Source organism: Ischnura elegans, chromosome 5 (assembly GCF_921293095.1).
Source record: "Ischnura elegans chromosome 5, ioIscEleg1.1, whole genome shotgun sequence".
NCBI lineage: Eukaryota > Metazoa > Arthropoda > Insecta > Odonata > Coenagrionidae > Ischnura > Ischnura elegans.
In genome coordinates, this window is record NC_060250.1 from 4,726,083 (window position 1) to 4,749,733 (window position 23,651).

At 43.4% G+C, this 23,651-nt stretch overlaps 2 protein-coding genes across 2 annotated transcripts in view; both read right to left on the bottom strand.

Annotated features, from left to right (window-relative positions):
* Positions 1 to 13,748, bottom strand: part of LOC124158449 (gamma-aminobutyric acid receptor subunit beta-like) — a 108,057-nt gene extending 94,309 nt beyond the window's left edge. Inside the window, exon 1 of the mRNA XM_046533536.1 lies at positions 13,466 to 13,748. Within this exon, the coding sequence (XP_046389492.1) occupies positions 13,466 to 13,605 (140 nt within the window). The 5' untranslated portion in view covers positions 13,606 to 13,748. The remainder of the gene's footprint in view (positions 1 to 13,465) is intronic.
* A 7,647-nt stretch (positions 13,749 to 21,395) lies between these two features.
* LOC124159604 lies at positions 21,396 to 23,054 on the bottom strand. The gene has a single exon (XM_046535528.1). It carries the CDS (start codon positions 23,052 to 23,054, stop codon positions 21,396 to 21,398), a length of 1,659 nt encoding a protein of 552 aa, XP_046391484.1.
* Between the last annotated feature and the right edge of the window lie 597 nt (positions 23,055 to 23,651).

Genomic DNA, 23,651 nt, shown 5'->3' on the forward strand with positions numbered 1-23,651 from the left:
GGGTGGCAGACGGCGTGGGGCACACGGCGTGGAGAGCGGTGACAAAGAATTTCTTTGAAATGTCTTCTTTGATTTATAGTGAATGTTGTGGGAGGTCTCGGAGCGAACGTCAAAGAGAGGCGAGTATGAGGTGCGTCTGCGTATATTCACCTTCTCCATCTACTCACTTGCGATTTGTGCAAATGGCTTTGGCCATTGTCAGTCATTGGTAGGGATGATGTGCGATTCCTTGTCATTTTAATTGAAAGTTGAAATTGACCCTGTCTTCGAATGAGCAACTGCAATCAACTCAAGGCAATCAGCTGTATCGCTATCGCTATTCAGTCCATGTCGATATGTTTTCACGAATCACCTTCGACCACCCGGAGTGAGTTTTCCTTTCCACGAGATCTCGTGGCGGGGGTTGTTGAAATGAGTGGCCAATTTGCAAGTGGCCAAGTGGAAATTTGCTGTCGTGCGCCCCTTGGTCGTCTCCTCGCTTTGTTTCCGTGGCAACGCGCATCCTCCCGCTGGTGGATAGGCCGACGTCTCAAGGCCGCTGGAATGCGCCCTCCACTCCTAGCCAGCAAATGCCGTCTCTCGAACGAAGCTCTCCCCACTCGCTGGACCACTTTCCATCCGGCGCGGCGGCTTCTTCGTCACCTCTTGAGCTTTCATTTCATGTTTCTTCACCGTGTGGATCAAAATAATTCTACAATTACGCAAGTAAAAGGCGTCTTAATATGACCGAGTATTCCTAGAACACGAGTCGGGGAAGATACCTATCACAATTGAGGAAGATACGAAGGCTATATGCAACTCCCCAGGCTTTTGTTACAGGAAGGGTTTGATGCAATGCTATTCCCCATTTGCGTGAGTGAGGCGAGCAAATTTTAAAAGTATCCTGGTGACCATGCAATTTAACACAAAACGTGTGTTGTTGCAGTTGCATGCGCTCTAGGATGCACCAATATGGGAGTATTTGGCGAGCACAATGCTGGCTAAGTTGGCAAGTATAGTTTCAAAAACTTGCACGGGGCAATGTACTTTTGATTGTGCCGTAATCTTAGTGTTCGGGTATTAAATAAAATATTCTGAAGTAGTTTAATTAATTCCTAGAGCAATGCATTTGTAAGAGCACCGTTTAACGTAAGCAGTTTTAATCTGTGGACCCAAGGAAGAGAGAATTCACGAAATACGCAACGGCCTCCATCAATTGATTTCAGAGCACGGTGGCGAATCTGCTACGTCATTAACAGGCCACGCATATCTCTCCCCGAATGAAAGAAATTGAATCCTGGTCTAAAGATGGAGGAGTATCTGGGTGAGCAAAATGAAATATATCCCTTAAATTATTATCCCTTATTATTATATTAAATATATTATCCCTTCAATTCCCTCTTACATTCTGCTTGCCTCTTTCTATACACTGAAAGAACTGATTCAACTCTCAATTCGGAGCGAGCAATGCCATCGTTCGTGATTTTTTTTATTGTTGTCGATTGCGATAGCGTTTGGGAATCATTTTTTCCGATGTGCTGCCTCCTTTTCGAGCTATTGACGGCGATGCATCGACGGCCTTTCTCTGAAAAGTAAATCACGTCACAGACTCTCACCGCTCCTTCTCGGTCTCGCGACTCCTTCCCACGTGGTTGGTTCTCATAAACACTCACTCCAATGTCAAATATTGGGTCTCTTTGAACGATTCATTGAACCAGAACTTTAATGACGTCAATAGCGCACGAAAAATGGATAGTGGCAACTTTTGCACTTTTTCGTTTGAATGAAATGACCGAGAGAGGAAGTTCCATCCACTCGGAATTATACTTCTCATCTATCTCTCGAATTATCTTAATAAATTGCGATTTCGGAGAAGGTTATATTGGTAATCTATTAGTTATTGGTTATTAAGTAATATTCTACGTATCACTTATGTATTCCTGATTTATTAGTTTGCTAATGAGAATCCTTATGGTTCTGTATCGCCCAGCTGGTCATAGTTGCTCAACAAATAGAAACATTTACGTAATTGCAGTATAGAGCAGAGAGATGTTACACCACAAGTCTCAATTGGTATTCCTGAGTACTATGTCATTGGCCTTGCTCGAATGGATTTCTGTAGTCACATCCTGGAAGCTGAGCAATATTTTGTAACTAAGAAAACATAAAGCTAACCTAAAGTGTGATTACTTCGGGATTTTTCTTGATCGGATTTTTGTTTACTTTTCTCTTGATGGTGGTTTTTGACCAACGCGAGTGGTTGGCAATGCTGCTGCTTCCACATCCCGTCCTCGTGCACTTCGCCCATCCATCCCGCATTGAAAGTTTTCGCGATAATCGCTCGTGCGCGCCTGCCTCTCTCTCACACACACTCTTTGCCTCTTTCTCTTTTCCAGCGCGGCCCCTGGAAGTGCTCCCCCTCCCTCCCTGCCCTGCGCTCCCCGCCATCTTGATCCGCTCTTCCCAGGGGCCGGGCGTGGTCGGTGGCAAGGGGCGGGCTCGCGTCGGGGGCCAACACGCTGAAGGAAAACAATGCCGCTCTCTCAGCATTCGTGTCTGACATTTTAGCCATTCGATGGCGTATACATTACTTAATAACGACATTGAGCTGGGCATATAAGTTAGTTAATTATCGGAAAAAATCGAGCTCATTTGGAGCCAAAAATTCGGTCACTGTACCCATCTGCAGGACTCAGAAATAATACCATTATACATCTTTCTTTATACGAGAGTAATATTTTTTTTCATGTCCGGCATCTTCCGAAGTAATTGTATTCGTTGTTTATAGATTGATCAAGAATGAAGCACTGAAAATAGCATTCGAGAATGCTTCTTACAAATAGAGTTTGTGGATGAAATTATTCAGTTTGGGGGAGGAAGGATAACCCACCTCTCGAAGCGTATTCCCATAGCAAAGAAGTTTTAAAAATCACCTTCTAGGTTAGCTTTACCTACCTTTACATATTTTGGCCTCTGTCTTATTATTCCCGTTGTATATTGGGTAAGTTATATTCATGAATTACTCATGATGATTTAATGTTGGGACAACGATTCTTTTTTAAGAAAAAATGCCCTCGCTGCTCCGACCTTTTTCTCTGTTATTATTTAAACAAGTAATGATCAATAAATGCACCTTACGGTATTCTCTTGGCCTCCTTAAATGGTTTAAAATGAGTTAACATTTGAGTTCCCTGAACTTATTACCTGCTATCCATGTTTTTATTTCTCATCCACTCACAAGTATCATTAAATTATCTCTCTATAATTTTATGGAACACCGTATAACATAAGTTATTTACATTTTACATAAACAGTTCTGCATTCATTTTGACATGTTTGCACAATACCTCTCTTTAAATTGATGTTAAGCAAATTAACTGAAATGTTCCTATCGATCGCTCGCGTCTTGATTATAATGCAGTTTTTAATTGACTTAAGTTTCAACTGACAAAGGTAGTGGCCCTTGTTTCAAATGGATATTTCCAATGATGGTCCAGGAAAAAGGGAACTCATCCTCAATATTACACTCCCGTGGCTCAGTCTGAGGTGAGCTCCACTTTGAACTACCTATTCCAACTCTCGGATAGAGGTGCGAGTGATTTGCATCTCTTCACCGTCGCTCGTCTCCGTCCTCGGAGGTCCGCGTTGACGCACGTCGCTGGTATTGCCGCAGTCATCCAATTTTCGGTCGCATCATCACTCCTCGACTACAATTTTCATTGATGTTTTCTTTGATCTAAAATTGATGACGATTTTAACAGTGTCTGTGTGATGCATTGAATCTCATGATTCAGTCAAGTCGCACCGCCAAACTCACTAATGAATGGGAAAGATGAGTTCAAGCAGTCTTTTGCGCTTTTCCGGGATTGCACCCCAGGGACGATAGATGTAATCAAACAGGACTTGATGTCTCTGTACAGCTTCCTCTCCGGTGAATCGCGCACCAATCAATTCAACGTTAGGGTGTGCTTGAAGTGATAGGAAAGATCTTGCTTTGTGAAATGCGTCCACTCCATCGCACATGATCCCTTCGGCATTCTGGCAGTGAAATGATGGAAACACATCTATGGAGATAAACCTCCGCACGCGGTACTTTCAATGGCTGAGGTGATGTACATGCTAGCTTACTGCGAGTAAAAAAACTTGCTCACGGTTGTCTTCTCTTATCTAAATTGAAGGGTATGGGCAGTTAAGGACATCTATGCAACAGTTTTTGTACGCCAAAATGCGCCAAAGGGTCTAATGGAAATCAGTGCGGGTCATCGTCTTCTCTTTGTTTTGGTTAGCTGAAGTCATCCGTGAATTTTTATTCTATGGGTTCGAGTCGTCCTTCGAGTGTTGATGGACTTCTATATTTGGAGAGCATGAATATTGTGAATATTTTGGGCGTCAACTTTAATTTCAATCATACTTCATTAGTAAATGAAAAGCTACGGGCAATTTTTTTTCAATCACTATAAACTTTTTCCGGAAATTCTTTCAGTACTTTCGGAAAATTGCCAGTTAATTTCCTTTACTAGAATTCCACTGTACAACGTAAAACAATTCCCTATACGATAATACTGCCTCAACCTCCATTCCTTTTATAGTGAATAACAGACAGCACAAGTAAATATATATACATGGAACGGTGCCTGAGGAAAAAACTATTTTTGTGAACCTCTTAGTTGGCGGATGGGACGGCCTTTCGTTATTTTTCTTTGGTTCAATTTCTCTTGAGATGCTTTTCCTCGAGCGCTTCTTTACATTAGGGTCATATCGAATGCACATTCTCTCCCCTCCCTCGACGCCACTCTGCGACACCAACGGCGCGGGCAAACGGACATCTTGCGCGCCATATTCTTCATTTTGTATGACTCCCGCGTCATTTTAATATCTTTCCGGGAAATCAAAATATTCAATGTCGTCAAAATTTTCAAATTTGCGTCGACTTCCTCACGATAACTTATTGATTCCGCTCCAACGTGATGATATTGGGTCGCTGAAGGTGAAAAGTACCACTCACGTGGCATTTTCACGAATGTACGGAGGCGAACGAAATGTTCACAAAATTTACTTGATAGAGAAAAACGCAGAGTTTTGAAAGCAATTAATTTTAAAAAATCCAATACGTGCTGATTGAATGTCATTCATTCATGGTGATACTCTGGAATGAAGCTTCAGTGTTGGTCATTGCTAGATTTCCTTGCGCAATTAACATAATGGTGCATCTTAAGCCGTGCATCAAAAATAAGCAGTTACATCCGAAACAATCATTTTATCATGATTCTGTGCTAATTGATTTTATTTCACAGTAAATGTATCCTTTTTTCATTCGTTGTACACGATGCTATTCATTTACAATTATTCCCCTGTCTTCTTTCATATTCGTATTTTTTCGCGTATTATTTTCCAAAAGGATTAAAAATAATTCTAGAGATTGTTGTTTCACGAGGAAACGCTCATAATTTTAAAGGAGTAGACGATGAATATGAGGTTCCATGAAAGTAGAGTCTAAACTTATCTAGCCATCGAAACGAAATCATGCGCTGAGATGCACGGTGCATTTATTTTGAAAATGCCAGATAGGAGGTGTATTCAGCAAGAATACGAAATTTGGCCTTTCCCCACCAATATAAGATTTTGTCCACCGCAATATGAGCTTCAATCACGCTTAAGACACTCATTGACTTCATTGGAATGGACCAAGTTTTATCAATTTTTCCCTGAAAACAGTTGCACGCCCTCTTTGATAAACTTATTGAGTGAGTGAATTGAAAAGTAATTTCACGTTCAAAAATGTTCTCAGTTTGTATTTAATCTTGAAAACTGCTCACATTTTGACTGAGTTAAGTTATAAAAGCACTAACAATCTTTAAAATAGTTAAATGTGATAATTAATACTAAATTGTATTAACTTCAGACGTCACTTCAGTTGCTAGACACCATTGAAGACTTTTTTTGAGTTGCTTTAAATGGGTAACCAAGAAGTTGCAAACCCATATTCGTTGTTCCTCATTGCCCCTGTTACCCTTAGACTAAAATAGCCAGCATAAAACTATTACCGGTGAATATATGAAGCGTATTTCTTTTTAAGTTAAATTTTAATGCTTTGAGGAGAGTTGAGGCCACGAATTTAGATGGATATTTTGTTGGGTAAACGCATATTATCCTAAGTGAGATAATTCCCTTTTTCTTAAAGTGTGAAATACTTTTGCTTGAGTGAAAGAAAATTTTGACTTTCGTTCGTAGAGATACGTGTGGATTGGATTTCATTGCTGTGTGATGCATCGCCCATGCACATCAATGAACAAATAGAGACCGAGAAACTATAATTGAATTGTGCGAAAAATCCACAGAGAAAAAAACATTCGCCTTGACCGGGATTCGAACCCGGATCCCTCGATTTCCGGCCGAGTGCTTTAGCCAGTTAAGCTACCGAGGCGTCATTCTTCCCTGTGGAAATTTGTGGACTATACCGGACAAGGTGGTATGGACTGCTGAGCATATTATGCGACGAGCAGTCCAAATCGTGCGCACGGCGCCACAGCCCACAATTGTGCATTGCGGGTGACTCCCGTAAAAGTTATCACCGTGGCTAGTCCCGGTATACTTAAATTTATAATTGAATTAAATGTGATCACATATTTGTGATTAATTGATTTTACTGCCAGCTTGATCGGAGGAGCCGCTGTAGTGAGGCAGGTTGGGGGAGTGGCAGGCGACTGCGAGACGAGAGACTTCAACTCTCATCTCACTCATTTTCTAATTTTCAGAGAGCATCATATTTTTTCACTGCTATTGCTTCAATGCTACACTAATGTAATGTAGCGCGGCGATATAGATGTCCGATGCACCATTTACTTTCTTTTGCTCAGAATAAACGTTAACTAAATTTATAAGGCAAGGAGATTCTGTATTTCCCTGTAGTCAAGATTGCTGTGAAAAGACACGCTATCTTACGCTTCATTTTACGGAAGTTTCGCGGCCCAAAGTTTTTGTATTGCTGCATCTATTTCTCCATTAAGGTTCGATACATGAGTATCTGCAGCCCTTCATTGATTCGTTATACTTCTCAAGTACATCTAACATATAGTCTGAATGCTGTAGACTTTGATTTATTGGTATATCTTGACGGCGTGCGCCAATCATACATTTTTCTTTGGAAACTTGCAGCTTTACTCTGCATTTATATTCTTTTTGCCGCTCTCTCCAAAATATCGCGCGTTCATTGTTTTTCTCGATTCATTTGTTTTTTAGACTTCCAGCCCGAGCTTAATGCGCAAGTGACGAATTTCACCTTACCACCTACCACTCTTTTGCTCCCAGTCGACGTTTTGTGCAATCGCACAGCGGCAAAGACTTTGAGCTGGTGAACCGGAATAACGTGCTTAAATATCCAAGATCTGCTGCGAGCCACCACGAATCGGGACGTTTGTGTGCTTTGTCCTCTGCTCGTTCGATTCGGAGGAGGCTCACTCATCCGACCGCGCTTGCTTGCTCATATTCTCCTCTCTTTGGGGAAAACACACCGCGCGCTCTCTCGCGATCAATGTGATCAACTGCTTCCCTCTCAACAACACCTCTTTGGCCGGGATCGCAAACATGGCGACGCCGCGCCCTTCTTACCCCAGTCGCACTGGACTCGATCCCGGGTCGGCGAGGCACAGATTTGCTATTACCTCTCACTCACTCGTGTGCAGTGCCGAGCTTGCGTCCGTGCCGCAGCTGTGCATTGCGGCTGACGGTGTTCGCCCCCCCCCTCGAGCGAGCCCTCGGAACGGATTGAATGGGGGCTGCTCGTCCGAATGCGCGACAAACATATCAGCAGGAAAAAAAAACATCCCCAATTTTCAGGTCTGCAATTGATGAACTGGGAAATCAAGTAAAGTCATTATTAATTACGTACTTGGTTATTTTAGGTCAATTTCAATATTAATGTTTTCAATTGATAATTTTATTCATATTCTGTCCAAACCATATACTTGTCTTGATTTCATTAAAATATAAAAGAGCTTCATTGAATGAAAGCCTTTAAGTGCAATGTATTCATCTGAAGACTGGTGATAATTCGGCGTGCTCGATCACGTCTCAAGTCTATATGAGGGGCTGCTGAGGACCACGGGGTACGGGTGATTTCTTTTTCTAAACTGGGTTAGTTACAGAAATTGGCTAAAGAAAACAGACGAGATGTATAGTCGTGCATTTGATTTTCCACTCGGTATCAGCAAAGAACAGTGACTCACTCGTGTCCCTTGGCTACCAATTTTTTCAATATTTCTCATATCAATTTCTGAAACTTACCCTGTTTAGAAGGAAAATCACTCGTACCCCTTGTCTTTTCACCCCCTCATATGATGTTGTTGGCCCTTGTCTTTGCATGTGATTATCAAGCTTTGTTAGTCCCTCGTTTGATTTTTGATTTTCTCCATTTCCTCTTCTCGCTCTAGTGATCACTTGTTTAAAGGAAGCCTTGTTATCCTGCAATTCACGTAAAGATCTTTTTGGAATTGCGTCGCTTTCATGAGGACTTCTCCTCGTCATGCATTCAATTAGTTCCGTTGCACCCCCATGAAGGGCGTATTTAGCCAAAAAGAATCGTTTCAAAATCTCATGCTTGCCCATATTCTGGCACCGCGCGTGAATTGAATGAGAACCAAAGGGATTGAAAGTCGCGAGATTTGAAAATGGCCTCCAGATTCAATAGATGGGTAGTTTTCGAGGGTTTTCTGCTCAAAATGAATAACTGTTCAGATTGTTTTTGCACATATGTGATGAAAAAGAAGGCTTTATTAACTGGAAGTGCTTTGCAAGCAGGGTTGGCGTTATTGGCAGACAAATTTTGGAACCGTTATGTTTGGCGCAGAAGCTGATAAAGTTAGCGCTACGATGGGGACATCATTTCGAGACCAATTAGGAAACCTAGGATCGCTAATTGGAGAACATTGAATTTATAATGTATTGGTAATTGGATATGCCTTTGTAGTGCTTACTTTTTGGGAGACCAGCTACGACTGAGGGATTCGAAAACTGACTGGTGGCTTTAATAAATGCATCCCCAGACATCAAAGTCTCTTTCGTGTCACGCACAATAAAGTCGGCATCAGCGACGTCAACTCGGCAAATGAGTGGTGACTTGGTTTCTTTCTCTACTACTATTTCTTGCAACATCTATCATATTCTCTCATGATATCCGCATTAGCTTTGGGCAGTGGCATACGTAACCAGGCGCCCCCTCCCGGGCCCAACCCGCCTTATTCCAGCGCCACTCCCGACAGCGAACGTTTCCTTGGACGAAATTCGCGCTTGCTGGTCGTGACCTACTTTTCCAATCAATTGAAAACATTTCAGTCAAACTTCCTTCTGCGACTTTCATGAGAGCTTAAATCGTCACTGTCGAAGAGAAGTTATCACGATATGGAGCCACTGAGCGGCTGATGTTAGGAGAGGTGGATGCGATTATGCAGGACCGGGAGCATGAGGTCTCCATTCTGACTCTTAGCTCATTTTCAGTGGCAGCGTCCCCACGGAGACTATGTCTTGAGATATTTTACCTTCGAATGAAAACCATTTGTCTTTAAAAAATGGCCAAAGGTTGATCTATTTGAGGTGAGCTACTTAGGTAACTAAACAGTTTTTATAATTTTTTCCAATTTATTAGCCAAAAGTATCGCTGCATGACAGAATGGATGATTTCACGTGCAATAGCCCCATTGCCCTCTACTTCTGCTGCGCGCTTGTGTGCTCACACTGTGATTATCCAGCATGTTGTTCTCTTCCCGCACGACCTGATTATTTATATCCCTTTGCATATTGCTAACTACCCCATCATTTTATTTTTTCGATATGGTTGATTGCAAAATTTTCATTATGTATCCCATGACCTTGAGTTAGTGGTATTTCATGGCTAAACTGGGCTAAAAATCCAAAATTTATCCCATACCCTCCTAAAAATCAGAATTTAATTTTAGACACCGGCAAATATGCCCTCGTAGAATTGATAATACTTGATGTACACTGACAATACGTTGCTCTCGCTGACTGAACATCATCGCTGCTTTCCTCTTTTATAATCTTTGGTCTTTCCAATACAAGGGCCCGGATGAGCTCACGTTTACTGCGAAAGTTTCCCTAGAGGCTATTTTTATCACAAAGACTATTTGCGACGATAATTAGGATTTTTCATGCTCGGGACCCTAATCTCTATGTTTCTTCGATGGCGAGTCTGAGGGAAGTTAAATAAACCGCAAGAGATGCAAAAAATGAGGTAAGTACGTGAGTTTATTCGGCTGTCAGTGCACAGGGGGTGGGGGGAAATGAGCGGCAAATGGCGAGGGTGGGGGATGTGTCAAGTGAAACCCCCCCCCTCCCCACCCCCTCCATACCTCCTGTCTCCCCCCCCCCCCCCCGTTTCTCGCGTCGCTCTATTGATCCAGCGACGGTGTGCGGCTGAGGCAGGCTCGCTCCGGTCAAGGATTTTCCACTCCTACAATGACTGACTTATAATTTCATTGGCTCTACATAAATGTGTTCGTGGTCTTATTGTCGAGGCGAGGGCGCGGCTCTCCTCGGCCGCTCCCATTCCATAATCCATTCATTTCTATCGGGAGTTGCGAAAACATTTGCATTGACGAGTGAGGGGAGTCTCGGCGCAATGTCTAATTAAAGGGCGTTAGGTGTGTGTGCATCCGTTTGGTCCCGCCTTGGGAATGATGTCGCAAGTGTGTCACTCGGAATGCCTCGCGCTCAACTGGCGAGAGTGTGACGTGGAAACCTCTCCCCCAAATGCATTCGTCATTGCACGGGAATGCTACTGCGGTCATTTCCAGAGGTTAATTCGTTAACTGTTTTTCACGCCATCTTGCTAATTGGATTTGATCGTTTTCTTCGATTAGATGAGAGCGTTATTTGGAAGAAAAAGCCAATTAGCCCGCTGAACACACCATGCTAAAAAATCCATAATGAGTGCGTTTTTTGGATGTCATCGGAAGATACGACAGCCAATTTGACTTGAAAATTTTCAGGTATAGTTGATAATTTTAGTTTTGAATCGCGTTAAATTTTCCCGGGGTTTGGAGGTCATTTCATTAAGGTTATAAATAAACCTGATAAAACGAGGAATAATTTTCGTTTATTCTAATTATCCGAAAGTATGAGGAAGATTAATGATCAAAGATATTGAACACTTTTTAATGGCTTAATTTGCCAATGTGATTTTTTTAAATCTCGACCTACACTGCTTTATATTCTTTGGAGCGTGTTTTCAAGCACGAACTGAGAAATTCAGTCACCACAGATTCGAACCCGCGTCCCGAATTCGAAAAGCCAGTACTACTGATAAATGTTTTGTGTAATTTGGGTGATGATAGCTGGCGTCAAGATGATCAATGTTGACGTTCAGGATGTTTAATTTTGATTTGACTACGCAGGGAGCCCGGTAAATGTTTACCTAATGCTGGTCAATCCTGGCTTGTTGTTTCCGCACCTGTCTTTCACACTGATCAGAATTGTCGCATTCGTAATTGAAAGGAAATGGTATTAATTTTCTCGTATTGGAATGCTCAAACTGTGGCCGCTACATCAGGCGAGTTCCGTGCGAAAAATACATCCAGCAAAAAGACCAATCATTAACCAGAACTTGCACAAGTACTTTGCTCCAGAAAGTTATAAATGACACATGCATTGATTTTAGTGGACGACAGACTAGTCATCTCCATTTTATTATAATTTTTGATTCTTCATCGTGGTTACCATTAGCGATATATGACTGAGGGACGGCTACATTTTTATTGAATCTGGAGGTGAGGAGTGCAATCAATAACGAAAGCCTTCGCTCTGATCCGCCCAATCCCCTTACTGGAAATTCTATCCTTACGTCCGCATTTATTGGCTGAATGCTTGCGGGAAATATATTACAATGGAACATTTCGACAAAGGCAATCCGCAATCCACTGATGAGCTATCATTAGATGAATATTTCAAAAGAATTAATTTAAATTTAGGATTACCTTATAATGAGGCTAATTAGTGTACATATAAATGATCTCTCTATGAATTTTATTTCCTTGAAAAATCGCCCCTTACAATAAGCTAAATAATTTTCCATCAAAAATGTATAGCTATTCATGTTCTGCAATGGATTTTCTCTTCTTCAAGTTTTCATACCATCACTCGAAGCCCATGCAGAAGAAAATGCTTCAGAACAACTGCTTTTATGTGTAATTCAGCATTCATTTATAATATTTGTTCGCAAACGACTGCCATTGCATCATGGATTAAGGAAAGTAGATAAGAACATATTGGATACACACGGAAGAGTAATTCATTTGAATTCTCTGATTTTCGATCACATTGGAAATGACAATTGATTACTTTTCTACGTTTCCTTTTGTCTACGTGAACACTAGAGTAAAGAGAGCGTTCCTCAGACATTTCTGGATGGGTGTTTGGCGGGATTTAGTCGTGCATGATTTTCCTGGGTGTCTTGTTGAGCGGGTCCTTAGTTGCTTTTGCGCAGGGCTCCGCGGTGTCCCCCAATCTATTCCCTGTTGACGCAATGAGCATTGAAATTTGCCCACCCCAGGTTGAATCTGCCTTGCAATAAAAATCTTTCATGACTCTACGGGATTATCATTCGTTTGATAGTTTGCAACTGATAGATGCAATTTTGAGATAAGAATCCACTCAGTTCCCGTGATTGATTGCAGAGCGAAAGCTTTGTGCCTATCTGAGGGATATTCTTCAGTAACTTATGCTATGAACTGAATTACTTTCGTTTTACTTCCTTCTAATTGAAATGAGAATTAAGAGAATTCCAATTCTAAGGAAGGAATCTGCCGTCTCGCATGTTCCCGTTCAATCGCAAGGAAAGGTGACTTCGTGACTGACCTATACCTGGCTCAAAACTGTTTGAATTCGTGAGTAATCCGACCTTATTATGAAACTGGTAGACCTGAAATTTAAAGACACTGGTAGTCGGAAAAAGTAGACATTTGGAGCACATTCCGAAGTAGCCGAATTGGTGAATTTTTTCCTGGAAATATCCGTGGGAAGAATATAAATCGCATGGGTAAAATACTTTGCTGTTGCGAGCAATGACATCAATTCCGGAGCTTAACAAAGGTGGGCTCTGACTAGGCCTCTTGGGTCGAGGGGTTGGGTGCCACCCCTGGGTGAGGTGTGTGCAACAAGAACAGCGAAATGGAGGCGGCGGCAAGATGGCGGCGAGGAGAGCACTTGAGGCGCGGATTATTATCGGAGACGGCTCGAGAGCACTTGGCCCGAGATAACACAAGAGGACGGAGATGTTCGAGCCTCCACACTTAGAGCCGCCGCCGCCGCCTGCTTGAGTGTTGCCACTCACTCGCTCGCGTTCGAGAAATGCTCCGGGTGCACCTGCAGTGGCCGACGTTTCGCGGGATGGCTAGCGAGGCGTGCTGTGGGTGGGCGTCACGGGGCACGGAGCACACGGGAGCGAAAAGAGACGTTGAGAAAAGGGGAGACTCACGCGGCTGACGCCAGGTACTTGGTTCGCAGTAGCCGCGGGTCCAGGAAGGCCAGGGCCACCATGAGGCACACCACCATCCTGGCCGCCCCCAGGCCGCCTCCTCCGCCGCCTCCACCGCCTCCGACCGCCTCCTGCTCCATGACGACGGCCAGGGAGGTCAGCACTCGGAGGCCATCACCGGTGGGGGCCTTGGCGGCCGGCGTGCGGTCGCATCGACCCCCTCTCAGCCCTGCGCCCGCATCCACCGCGCTCTGCTCCTCTCTGCACTCTGCAGCCGGCCCTCTCGCCGTCCATGCGAGCTCTACGCTCCGAGCGGAGAGGCGGGCGCCAGGGCCGCGCGGCGCCGGCGCCTGCGCGCGCCCCGCGCCCAATATTGATCCCCTCCCGGGCGACCCAGCTTCTTCTCGGAGGCCTCTCCCTTTCCGTGGGCCCGGGCGGAATTGGCCACCGGGTCATTCCGAGTGTCGCCGGCTGAATAATGCGTGCCTATCCCCACTGGGTCACGCCGGGCCCTCCAAAGCCAGCCCGGACCAAGGGCTTCCTCAGCACTGCTCCCGACCAAATCCCTCCATGATGCGGTGAATGAGGCACGTACAATGCGGTTTGCCATGTAATAATGACCCAAGAGCTCGGTGTCTCCCTCGATCGACCATTTGCCAAACTTTCCCACGTATTAAGGTCGATTGACAGTTTTCATTCCACTTCCGGTCACTCTCACACCGATTAGCATTTACATTTTGAGTGGCAATATCTAAGTGCCATTAGCAAGTGTGTCGAGAAAAGATAAGAAAAGCACGCTGCTGGAGAGAATATGCAAAGGTCTGCTAGTCAAGGTTCTTCATGGAAGCGGTATTTAGGATACGGAGGAAGAGGTACCTCGTGGTCGTGGCACCACTAAACAAGACGGAGGCGTGCGGATTGATGATGGAGGCGAGCTGAGTAGAAGGAATAGCGGAAGGAACAGTCTGAGGGGCGAAGTAACCATGGAGGAAAGTGGCCTAGGAGAGGACTGTTCTAGAGCCGCAATTTTAAGAACGGAGTTTGGAGCAGTTTTGGGAGAACGGCGGGTGAATGAGGCAAATGACGGGGTGGAGGATAATGAAAACGGAGGAGAGGAGGTTAGTCCAGATTTCAGGAGCACCCTGCGAAGTGGGCTCAAGAAAGCGCGATTGGAAGGAGAGGGAAGTTTCGGGTGCAGATGTGGGCGTGTGCCAGTCGGACCCCACTTGCGACACTTCGAGGAGAGTGCAATGGAGAGCAGGGATGAAGAACAGGGATGATGAACAGGGATGAAGAACAGTCTCAAGTCGGGGTGAGACGCCGATCACGGAATGAACAAACGGGCGTGTCTTCCAATGCTGTCCTTAGGCTGCGTGGACTGGCCTCATCCATTGCCACTGTGGTTCTGAAAGAAAGAAATTTCAGTGCTTTGCAATGTCCTCCGTCTATCGTAAGTTCGAAATAGCTGTTATTAAATCAGCTGTGGAAATGTAACAAGAAGGAAGGGAAGGTCACGTCCAGTCTGTCGTCAGATTCAGTCTTAATATTGAAATTTGAATGCAGCGAAAGAGGAGCGTGCTCCAAATAAGGTATTTTCGCTATCGGAGGGAAATACAACGGCCAGCACTTTCCAGCCCGCATTCATGAAACAAATTATCATTTGTCCCAAATCGGTTTTTATTTTCCGTTCGGATTTTCTAACCATAACTTTGAAAGTTCGACCTACAACTACAGTATTGTAGTTGAATGTTTCCGATAAGCGTTTTCAATTTTTTAAGTAAATAGGTGTCTTTCATTAAGTTCTTATTGGTATTTAAATCAAGATTAGCCACATTTGACTGCACCATTTTCCCATCGAATTGATAGCTTAAAATGCACCGACCCAGAAGTGATTTCCCTTTATAGCTTTGCATGCAACCGCAGTACATGCTTGCCTTTTCTCTTCTTTAAAGGGGATTACGTCAAGAAACCTTACCAATATTGTAGCTTATCAGTTTGTGGCATGAATTCTTCGGCATCAAATGCAAATGTGTTCAAACTGGTCCATTTCCTGTGCACAGGAGACCTGGTAGATACATAGTTATTGAACAGCATTTTCCGCCTTTAAATGGAGAAGGACTCGCTTGCTTTGGGTCGCTTTTGCAATGTGGACCGCACACATTTTGGCCCATTTTAAAAAACAGATCGAAATTCCCAGTGCAAAGGTACAAAAATCGCCTCCGTAACTATGCAGTGAGTAAGATAGATTAATTACCCATACAATTACACATATTTCCGATTTATAATGCAAAAATTTAGGATTTACTCTACTTCAACGTTTGAAGTTTGAAGTCTGTTTTACCCGAAAATTTTCATCGGTTTTCTTCTTGTTTCCCTGAATTGTTTGCGAGCGCAACAAATTTGAGATTTGGACCAGGAATGTGTTGGCTGGATATCACATGAGTGCACTATACGTGCTTCCTCCCTCCGTGTCGTGAGCTTGGAGGTCGTTGACAGTGCAAAACACTTTTAGAAGTGATTCTGATGTTAAGTTCACTTGAGAGGCAGAATGGGATCCGCATGCTTCGTGAGGAGCGCTGATTGGCTGCCGGGTGGGTCGCTGTCTTTCGTCTCTGGAGTGACCACTATCCTCCTGCCTTGTCATGGCGAATCATTATTCGCTTCGGGTCGCTTTGAAAACAAAATCTCCATCAATGAACACTTGAAAGCACTCATTCTGTATTAATGTAGTACAATGAAATGAGGTTATGCATATAATTAGGAAAACAGTAAAAGCAGTTAGACGACAATTGTTTTATCGTATTTTAACCATATAGATTTGTTCAACCACTAGTATTTCACTGCATGTTGCTTTATTTATGTTCTCTGTCCTTTCGAATCCACAATCACATCACCAACGATATGAACGCAGAGACAGGCCAGCCATGCTCAGAAATCCCTTTTTATGATTTTACTTTGTATACTACATTTATTCGCTGTTGGAACGTTTTCCCGAAAATAATTTATTTTGCCGCAATTTTTCTAATTCCATCTTGAATTCTCTCATGATGGATAGTAGTTATCTCTAGATGCTGATCTCATTTCTATTAAATCATATAGTTTGACGAATAAATTTTACAATTGAAACCAAATGGTTCCACCATGTAGATCGTAAAAATATATGCATATACACCAAGTGGTAGCCGTCTTTGAGGTCAAGAGGGGCCAATTGAAGATCAAAGAATTTTTTATGTTTGTCCGTTGCATATTGATACAATTTAAAAACATAAAAAAATGTTTTTGAACGTCTCATCTCACTTATTGTAAATTTTTCAAAACATTTTCAAACAACAATGCAGCTGAGTTACTCCGGAAGTTAGTTAGTCCGGAAGCGTGTACATTGGTGACCTCAGTTTCCACCACGATAAGCCACTAGCGAAAGCGAGAACTGTTCCAAATACATCGCTTCATTAGTTAATCGCAATTCACTACTAGTTGTGGCTCACTTGCCAATCTTACTGTATCATCTCGCCGCGTGTTTTGACCAAGTTCACTCTGCAGCCGCGGTAATTTTGAGAGAAATGAGTTGGGCCTCTCGCTGTTGTTTTATTTATTCCGCAATTCTGTCCAGTGCGATATTATTCGGTCAGAAAGAGAAAGCCAAGACATGTGTGCGCGGGAGAGAGGATGAAAGGTTCGCCCTCTGCTGCGATGGTGTGGTCGCATGCGAAGAGGACGGGGGGTGCTCGGGTGACGAGGATGGCGGACGATTGGGTGAGGAGGAAAGGAAGAAAGGATCACCCACGGGCGGATTCCCATGTGAGGGAATTGATGGCGGGGAAAAATAGACTAGGAAAAATGGAAAGGAAGGGAAGAGCGGCCATTCGGAGAGACCCGTAGGCGAATAGGACAGCTATTACTATTGTCTTGGGAGAGGGCTGACGAGGGTGAGAGGAGTGAGCCATCCGATTCTCCGTCGCTTCACCGCTTGCAGCTATGGCAAAGCTGAAGCCGTGCCTCATTTCAGATTAAGAGCTGAATCTTCATGAGCAAGCAAATCCCCTCATTATTCTGTATTGCAAGTGTTCATCGATCTTGATTGCTCCCTTTCTCTCGTTATGTGAATTATCTCGTGTCCTCGTGCCTGCTACCTTTCATACGCGTAATCTTCTAGCCCCACCCATCACCATTTGAATTCCGACCACTTCAGACTTCGTTACTCAATAGATGGCACTCGCTGTTTACACGTGCTTGTGCTAAATGTTTGATAACTAAAACCTAGTTATTTTAGTGATGGATAGCGCAAACCCCCACAAAGTAAAACCTGAACTAATTACTCATTTTAGTTTTATAGCTGAGCATGAAGAGGCATAGCCAATAAATGGTTCTCAAAATGGGATATCTCGCCTGTTACTTGAAAAACGTAGTTGCTAGGTTCCATGAAAATAATAATTTCATGGTCATGTGATTCCACTGTTTCTTTTCATTTCAATTAATCAAAAAATGTAACATTTCACCTGATTCATTCTAGGGTCATTGGACGAGACAAACCAGAAGTCATTAGTCTGCACTAATCCTTATTCTGAACTCACTGGTTTGGTAGGCGCCTTGGTGACTTTATAGGGTGCAGTCAAAGCAGCAGGTGCGTAAGAGGTGGGCATTTGAGTATCATCGCTAGTGCTGACCCTCTCTAAGTGGACCACTTCCCGGCGAGGAAAGTGGCCATTCCATTTTATTGTGGGGCGATGATGACGCATTGAGCCATGTAATGGGTGAATTGGAGATTTTCGCCGAATTATCGCCAAGATTAATGGTTAGCGTTGTAAATAGGCCACTGGTGTGTGTTGTCTTTACGGTATGAGTTACGCATTGATTGGTTCTCCTCGTTGCCAACTTAGAATTAAGAGGACGGGCATTCGTTAACTCTTTAGCGGAAGCAGGTCTCCTTTATCGTCTGAGCGGTGGGATCAGTCCCCTCATATCCTTTGCCAGCCCTTCACGTTTTGAAGGCAATCATGTGACAGGCAATTGGAATTTCCAATCACTATCAGTCCAATATTTCAGTCAACTTACATCTACAGCGATATTGCATCAAGATTCTTCATAGTGTCCTGTGATTCTAAGCTCCGATGAAATCCGTTAATACTGTGACCCTCTTCGAGTGAGCCTCCAGAATGCAGGTGGCAATTCTCCTCCCCCGCGAGTGCGACCACAGGAGGTGGCTGAGAGCGAGGCAGGCCACTGCCAAATTGATCGGAAAATGAGACGACGGAGGGGTTCGTGCAGCTCACCCGATCGCATGCATGCGAAAAACCAGGCCACGGGAGGGAGGGGGTGTGGAGTGGAGAGGGGGGAGGGGAGCGCAGGTCGGACGGCAATGCAACCATGGCAATGCGATCAAAACAGCCAACGGACAAGGGAATGGCTGCGTGCGTGTGCGTAGTTTTTTGGAGCAAGGAACGTGAAATGCAGGGACGACGTCGTGGTGAATTGACCCCATTCATTGAAAATATTTCGAGAACTATATATATTCTCATACTTGCTAAATGTTGGATAAAATTTATATGCATAAAGCATGAAAATTGCAGTTGGCCATAAACGTGCTGGGCTTGATTGATCAAAAATTATTCAAACGACTGCTTTTCTTGCTTAAATTAGCTGTAGACTGTAAAATATTGTTTCATTAACATAAAAAGACAAGTTTGAGCTACATCCATATTTTAATGCTATCGTTCGAATAAGGGAGTTGGATTTTTTCAAAGTGGGTAAATTTAAAATCAGCCGATAGATGGCAGTGGATTATTCCGCTCAAACGTGGCACTAGATAGAATTGAACGCACTGTCAACACACTTTTTCATTGTACCGACAAGATTTTCCATCATTGAATAATATTTCAGGTAAAACACGCGTCAAGTTCTTTTGGGAATTTTTTCTTGAACCGCAAGAAATGGAGGCTAAACCGCCCATTTAAATCAACATATCGATGGCTAAGTTCTAACAACACGTATCTCTAAATTTGGCCGGTCTGAAATAATACTGCTAATATTGTTAATGATGAATAAAATTAAAGCAAAAAACAACTCTTTGTTTGCAAATGTATGCTTCTTTTTCATATTTATGTATTTTTGGTTTTTAATGTCAATTAAAATTACATACCTACAGTTTAAAAAGGAAATCGTATTTTTGCTGCCCTGAAAAGTTGATATTTTTGAGATTCGTGTTGTTAGAACAGCCATCGATATATGGGTTTAACCTTACTTCCCAAGATAAACACAATTTAATGAATCGTCGCCAATGGATTCAATGCCTAGTTGCTAAGAGGGGGAGTGCGCACTATTTGTGTATGTGTCCTCCCGTTGCACTCATCTTAATTCTCCTGCTCCGTGGCAATGGCACGTCGTGGCGCAGTGGTCGACAGACAAAAGCTCAAAATAGCTTTTTCTTGAAACGTTGGAAATACAGGCACAAATTATTGGTGATTGAGAAATGTGAGAGCCATTTGCCAGAGGAACCGCCCTTCACACCACCCCCACTCCACCTGTTATCTCATTCAAATGTTCTCTTTGCTATTCTTTGATGCAATTGTCCCTTCGTTTCAATCCGCTCGCTCAAGGCGCGTCGTTTGATGTGAGGTCAACACGGCCGGGGAAATAGTCGCCAACATTTCAGGAAATTTGATCATTATAAACCAAGAATAAAAGAAAAACGATATTAATCTGAAATGTTAGTGAGCAGTTGGTTCGCGTGGTAAAAAAAGCCAGAGGAGACTGTAAAATATATTTGAAAACTTGAGAAAAATACGCCGTCTATATGTTAATGATTCGTTGCTGGTGATGAAAAAAATTACTCACCCGAAAGTAGAGGTATTGCGTTACTAAAATGACCAAGACCGCGGCCACGTCCGGGACCCGGGTCAAGGAATACGTAACAATGCCTCGAGCCAGATAATCAGATGCGATAGGTTGCACTGCTCACTAGAACACGGTCAAAAAACCGCTTCGCCGAAAACCAACTCTGTGTAAACGCATTTCCTAAAGGATTGGCGCCGCTGGAAATGGCCGCTGAATAATGCAGTCAGCGGCGGCAGCGCGGCGTTCCTCTCTTTTGGCGTCCCCCTCCACTGGGGAAGGGTCAAACCCTTGGACAGTGGCCACCCTTCTTGAAAAACAACCCTCTCCAGAAACGTTCAAAATTTGCAGTCCGACAATTATCCCAAGAAATTCAAACTAACTGCAGCTGCGCATGCGCTGATCCACTGCCTCGATCGAAATGTCTACGGCATATAATCTTCGAGTGTCAGAGGCAACATACGGAGTTAAAAATGCTGAATTCGATGAGCCCACGCGACTTGAACGATGCAAAGGAGTGACTGTGTTTGAAGGTCCGTTCGGCGCGGGGCCGCGATGGGCCGCCGTACAAAAATGATGGAGTTTACTCTCGGGTCCGCTAACTTCATTCCAATAATTTCACGAAATGAATAATCTAGAGATAATAGAAATAGATAGTGAATGCTCTAATTGAGAATCCTCGTGACCACTTTCCGAGTGAGCTGTCTTTTTTATGTAAACTTTTGCATGAAAAAGGGTCCACCATTTTGTGACCTCAAAGCACTCAAATATTCTATTCAAACATTCGATTATTCTAAGTATGAATAGGGTATAGTTAAACTATTTTTTTTATTTAATATATTTATTTCAGTAAACTCAAATATATGTAAATAGATGAAGTTATAATTCAAAAAATAAATAATCTATTCTTCCATTACTCCTCTGTCAGCTTAGCTTTTAAGATTTTCCTTGAAAAATGAGAGCGCGCATTTATTTGGAAATGCAGTCGAGTTTCTTTGATCTAGGTAACAGTTTAGACCGTTGAACAATAACTTACGTAGATTTATGTTTTTTTTTGGGAATATCCCGCGTCAGGTTATTAAAATGGCCGACGTTTCTTCTCCTATGCCGGAGACCTCATCAGGACAAATGACCGTGTTGTCTTTATTTCGCATCGATTTATAGGGGGTGGGTGGTGGTAGTGAGTTTTCTGGAAGCTTGTTTTTCTGGAAATGACCGGAAGCCATGTGTCACTGATCTTCTGCCCGTTGTCTCTGTTGAAGTTGTTTTTATGTTTTTTGATTTCTAAGGCTTCCTGGAAAATCCTCGTTTTAAAGTATTTCTCCCTGGCGAGAATTTTTGGGTTGTTTACATCGATGGTATGTCCTTGTGCGGCGTGTTCAGCGACTGCTGACTTATCGGCGTGGCCCAGTCGAATCGCCGCGCTGTGCTCCTTCACTCTGGTTCTTATTGTGCGTCCAGTTTCACCCACGTACACTTGGTCGCATGTGCCGCATTTTAATTGGTATACTCCCTCCGTTTCCAATTTTTCCCTTCCTTTCACGTTTCGAATGATGTCTCTAATTTGCGTGCGTGGCTTAAACACGGTTTTTATCTGATGTTTATGTAGTATTCTGGATATTTTATCCGTGACCCCTTTAATATACGGCAGGAAGGCTTTTTTCTGCTGCTCTTCGGTCTTTTCTTCTTCCATCCTCGAGTCCTTTTTACTTAATTTGCGGGAGATGGCCGTCCTTATTTCTCTCCGTCTGTATCCATTCTTCATAAGTATGTTCGTTAATTTGTTTAGTTCTTCGGCCCTGTGGTCCTCCTCCGTGAGAGTGATTGATCGGTGGATCATTGTGGACATCACTCCATAAATTTGAGCTGGATGGTGATGTGATCCGGCTAGTAGGTACTTGTTTGTGTTTGTTGGTTTTCTATAGACGGTGTGGCCCAAGGATCCGTCTTCTTTTCTTGTGATGAGGAGATCCAAGAAGGGCAATTTCCCGTCGCTTTCCACTTCCTTCGTGAATTTGATATCCTCGTCAATGCTGTTAAGATAGAGGTGGAACTCTTCCAACTTTTCTCTGCCGTGTCTCCAAATTACGAATGTATCGTCTACATACCGCAACCACATCGACGGTTTGAAGGGGGCCTTCTCTAGAGCTGACGTCTCTAAATCTTCCATGTATATGTTGGCCACAGCGGGAGAAATGGGGGACCCCATTGGTGCCCCTTCTGTCTGCTCGTAATATTCGCCTTTCCACTTGAAATAGATCGTCATTAGGCATATCTCTGCCAGGTTGGCTGTGTCTTCTCCAAATTTCTTCCGGAGGATACTAATGGCTCCTCCTCTCGGTATCTTGGTGAAGAGGGACACCACGTCAAAGCTGACTAAGATGCCGTCCATCTCCATTTTGACGTTTTGGATGAGGTCGAGGAAATGTGTTGAGTTCTTGACATAAGAGTTCGCTTTTTCGACCTCTATCTGCAAGGATGTGGCAATGTATCTCGCCAGCTGGTAAGTGGGAGAGTCTATGGCGCTGATGATCGGCCTTAACGGAGTACCCTCCTTATGTATTTTAGGCAAGCCATAAATCACAGAAGTCTTCGGGTCTTGAGGTGTTATGCGTTTCCGTATTTGCGAGTCGACAATGATCTTCTTAATCAACTCAGTGGTTTTTCGTTTTATGCTCCCCGTTGGGTCCTTCTTTAGTTTTTTATAAGGACCGCTTTCCAATAACCCCTTCATTTTCTTTTCGTATTCCTCGGTATCCATGACGACTGTAGCTTTTCCTTTATCCGCGGGTAGGACGACAATGTCTTCATTCTTCTTCAGTGGAGGAGTTATTGGAACACAGGAGGAATTGGAGTTATAAAGACAACACGGTCATTTGCCCTGATGAGGTGTCCGGAATAGGAGAAGAAACGTCGGCCATTTTAATAACCTGACGCGGGATATTCCCAAAAAACCATCTACAAACATGGACCGCGAAACCTTTAGTAATTTGACAATAACTTACGTCTTCTCGCAAAAATTACATTGTTGAGGGTGACACCATCCCTCTGATTAACCGGAATCCAAATGTCCAAAAGAAAACATGAAGAAGCAAAATGAGATAGGGCGCCAGGAGGGTAGACGGTCGTGATCAATGTGGCCGTAACTATGAATTCAGGAATACCGGTGATGCAGAGCGGAGGAGGTTCTCAAAAGCGTCAAAGCAGCACTGCCAAAGTTGCACTCATTCCAATCAACCCGTGAAGATTGGTGGTGGTTCGAGGACCTCTTGGTGATACAACTTAATTACGTTCCTAAGGGTGTTTGTTTGTACAGTTAAGGAGTCTTGGAAGAAGCCCGACAAACAAACGTTGCCAA

Coding starts and splice junctions, on each gene's coding strand:
- LOC124159604 (XM_046535528.1), bottom strand. CDS start 23,054: ATGGATACCGAGGAATACGAAAAGAAAATGAAGGGGTTATTGGAAAGC.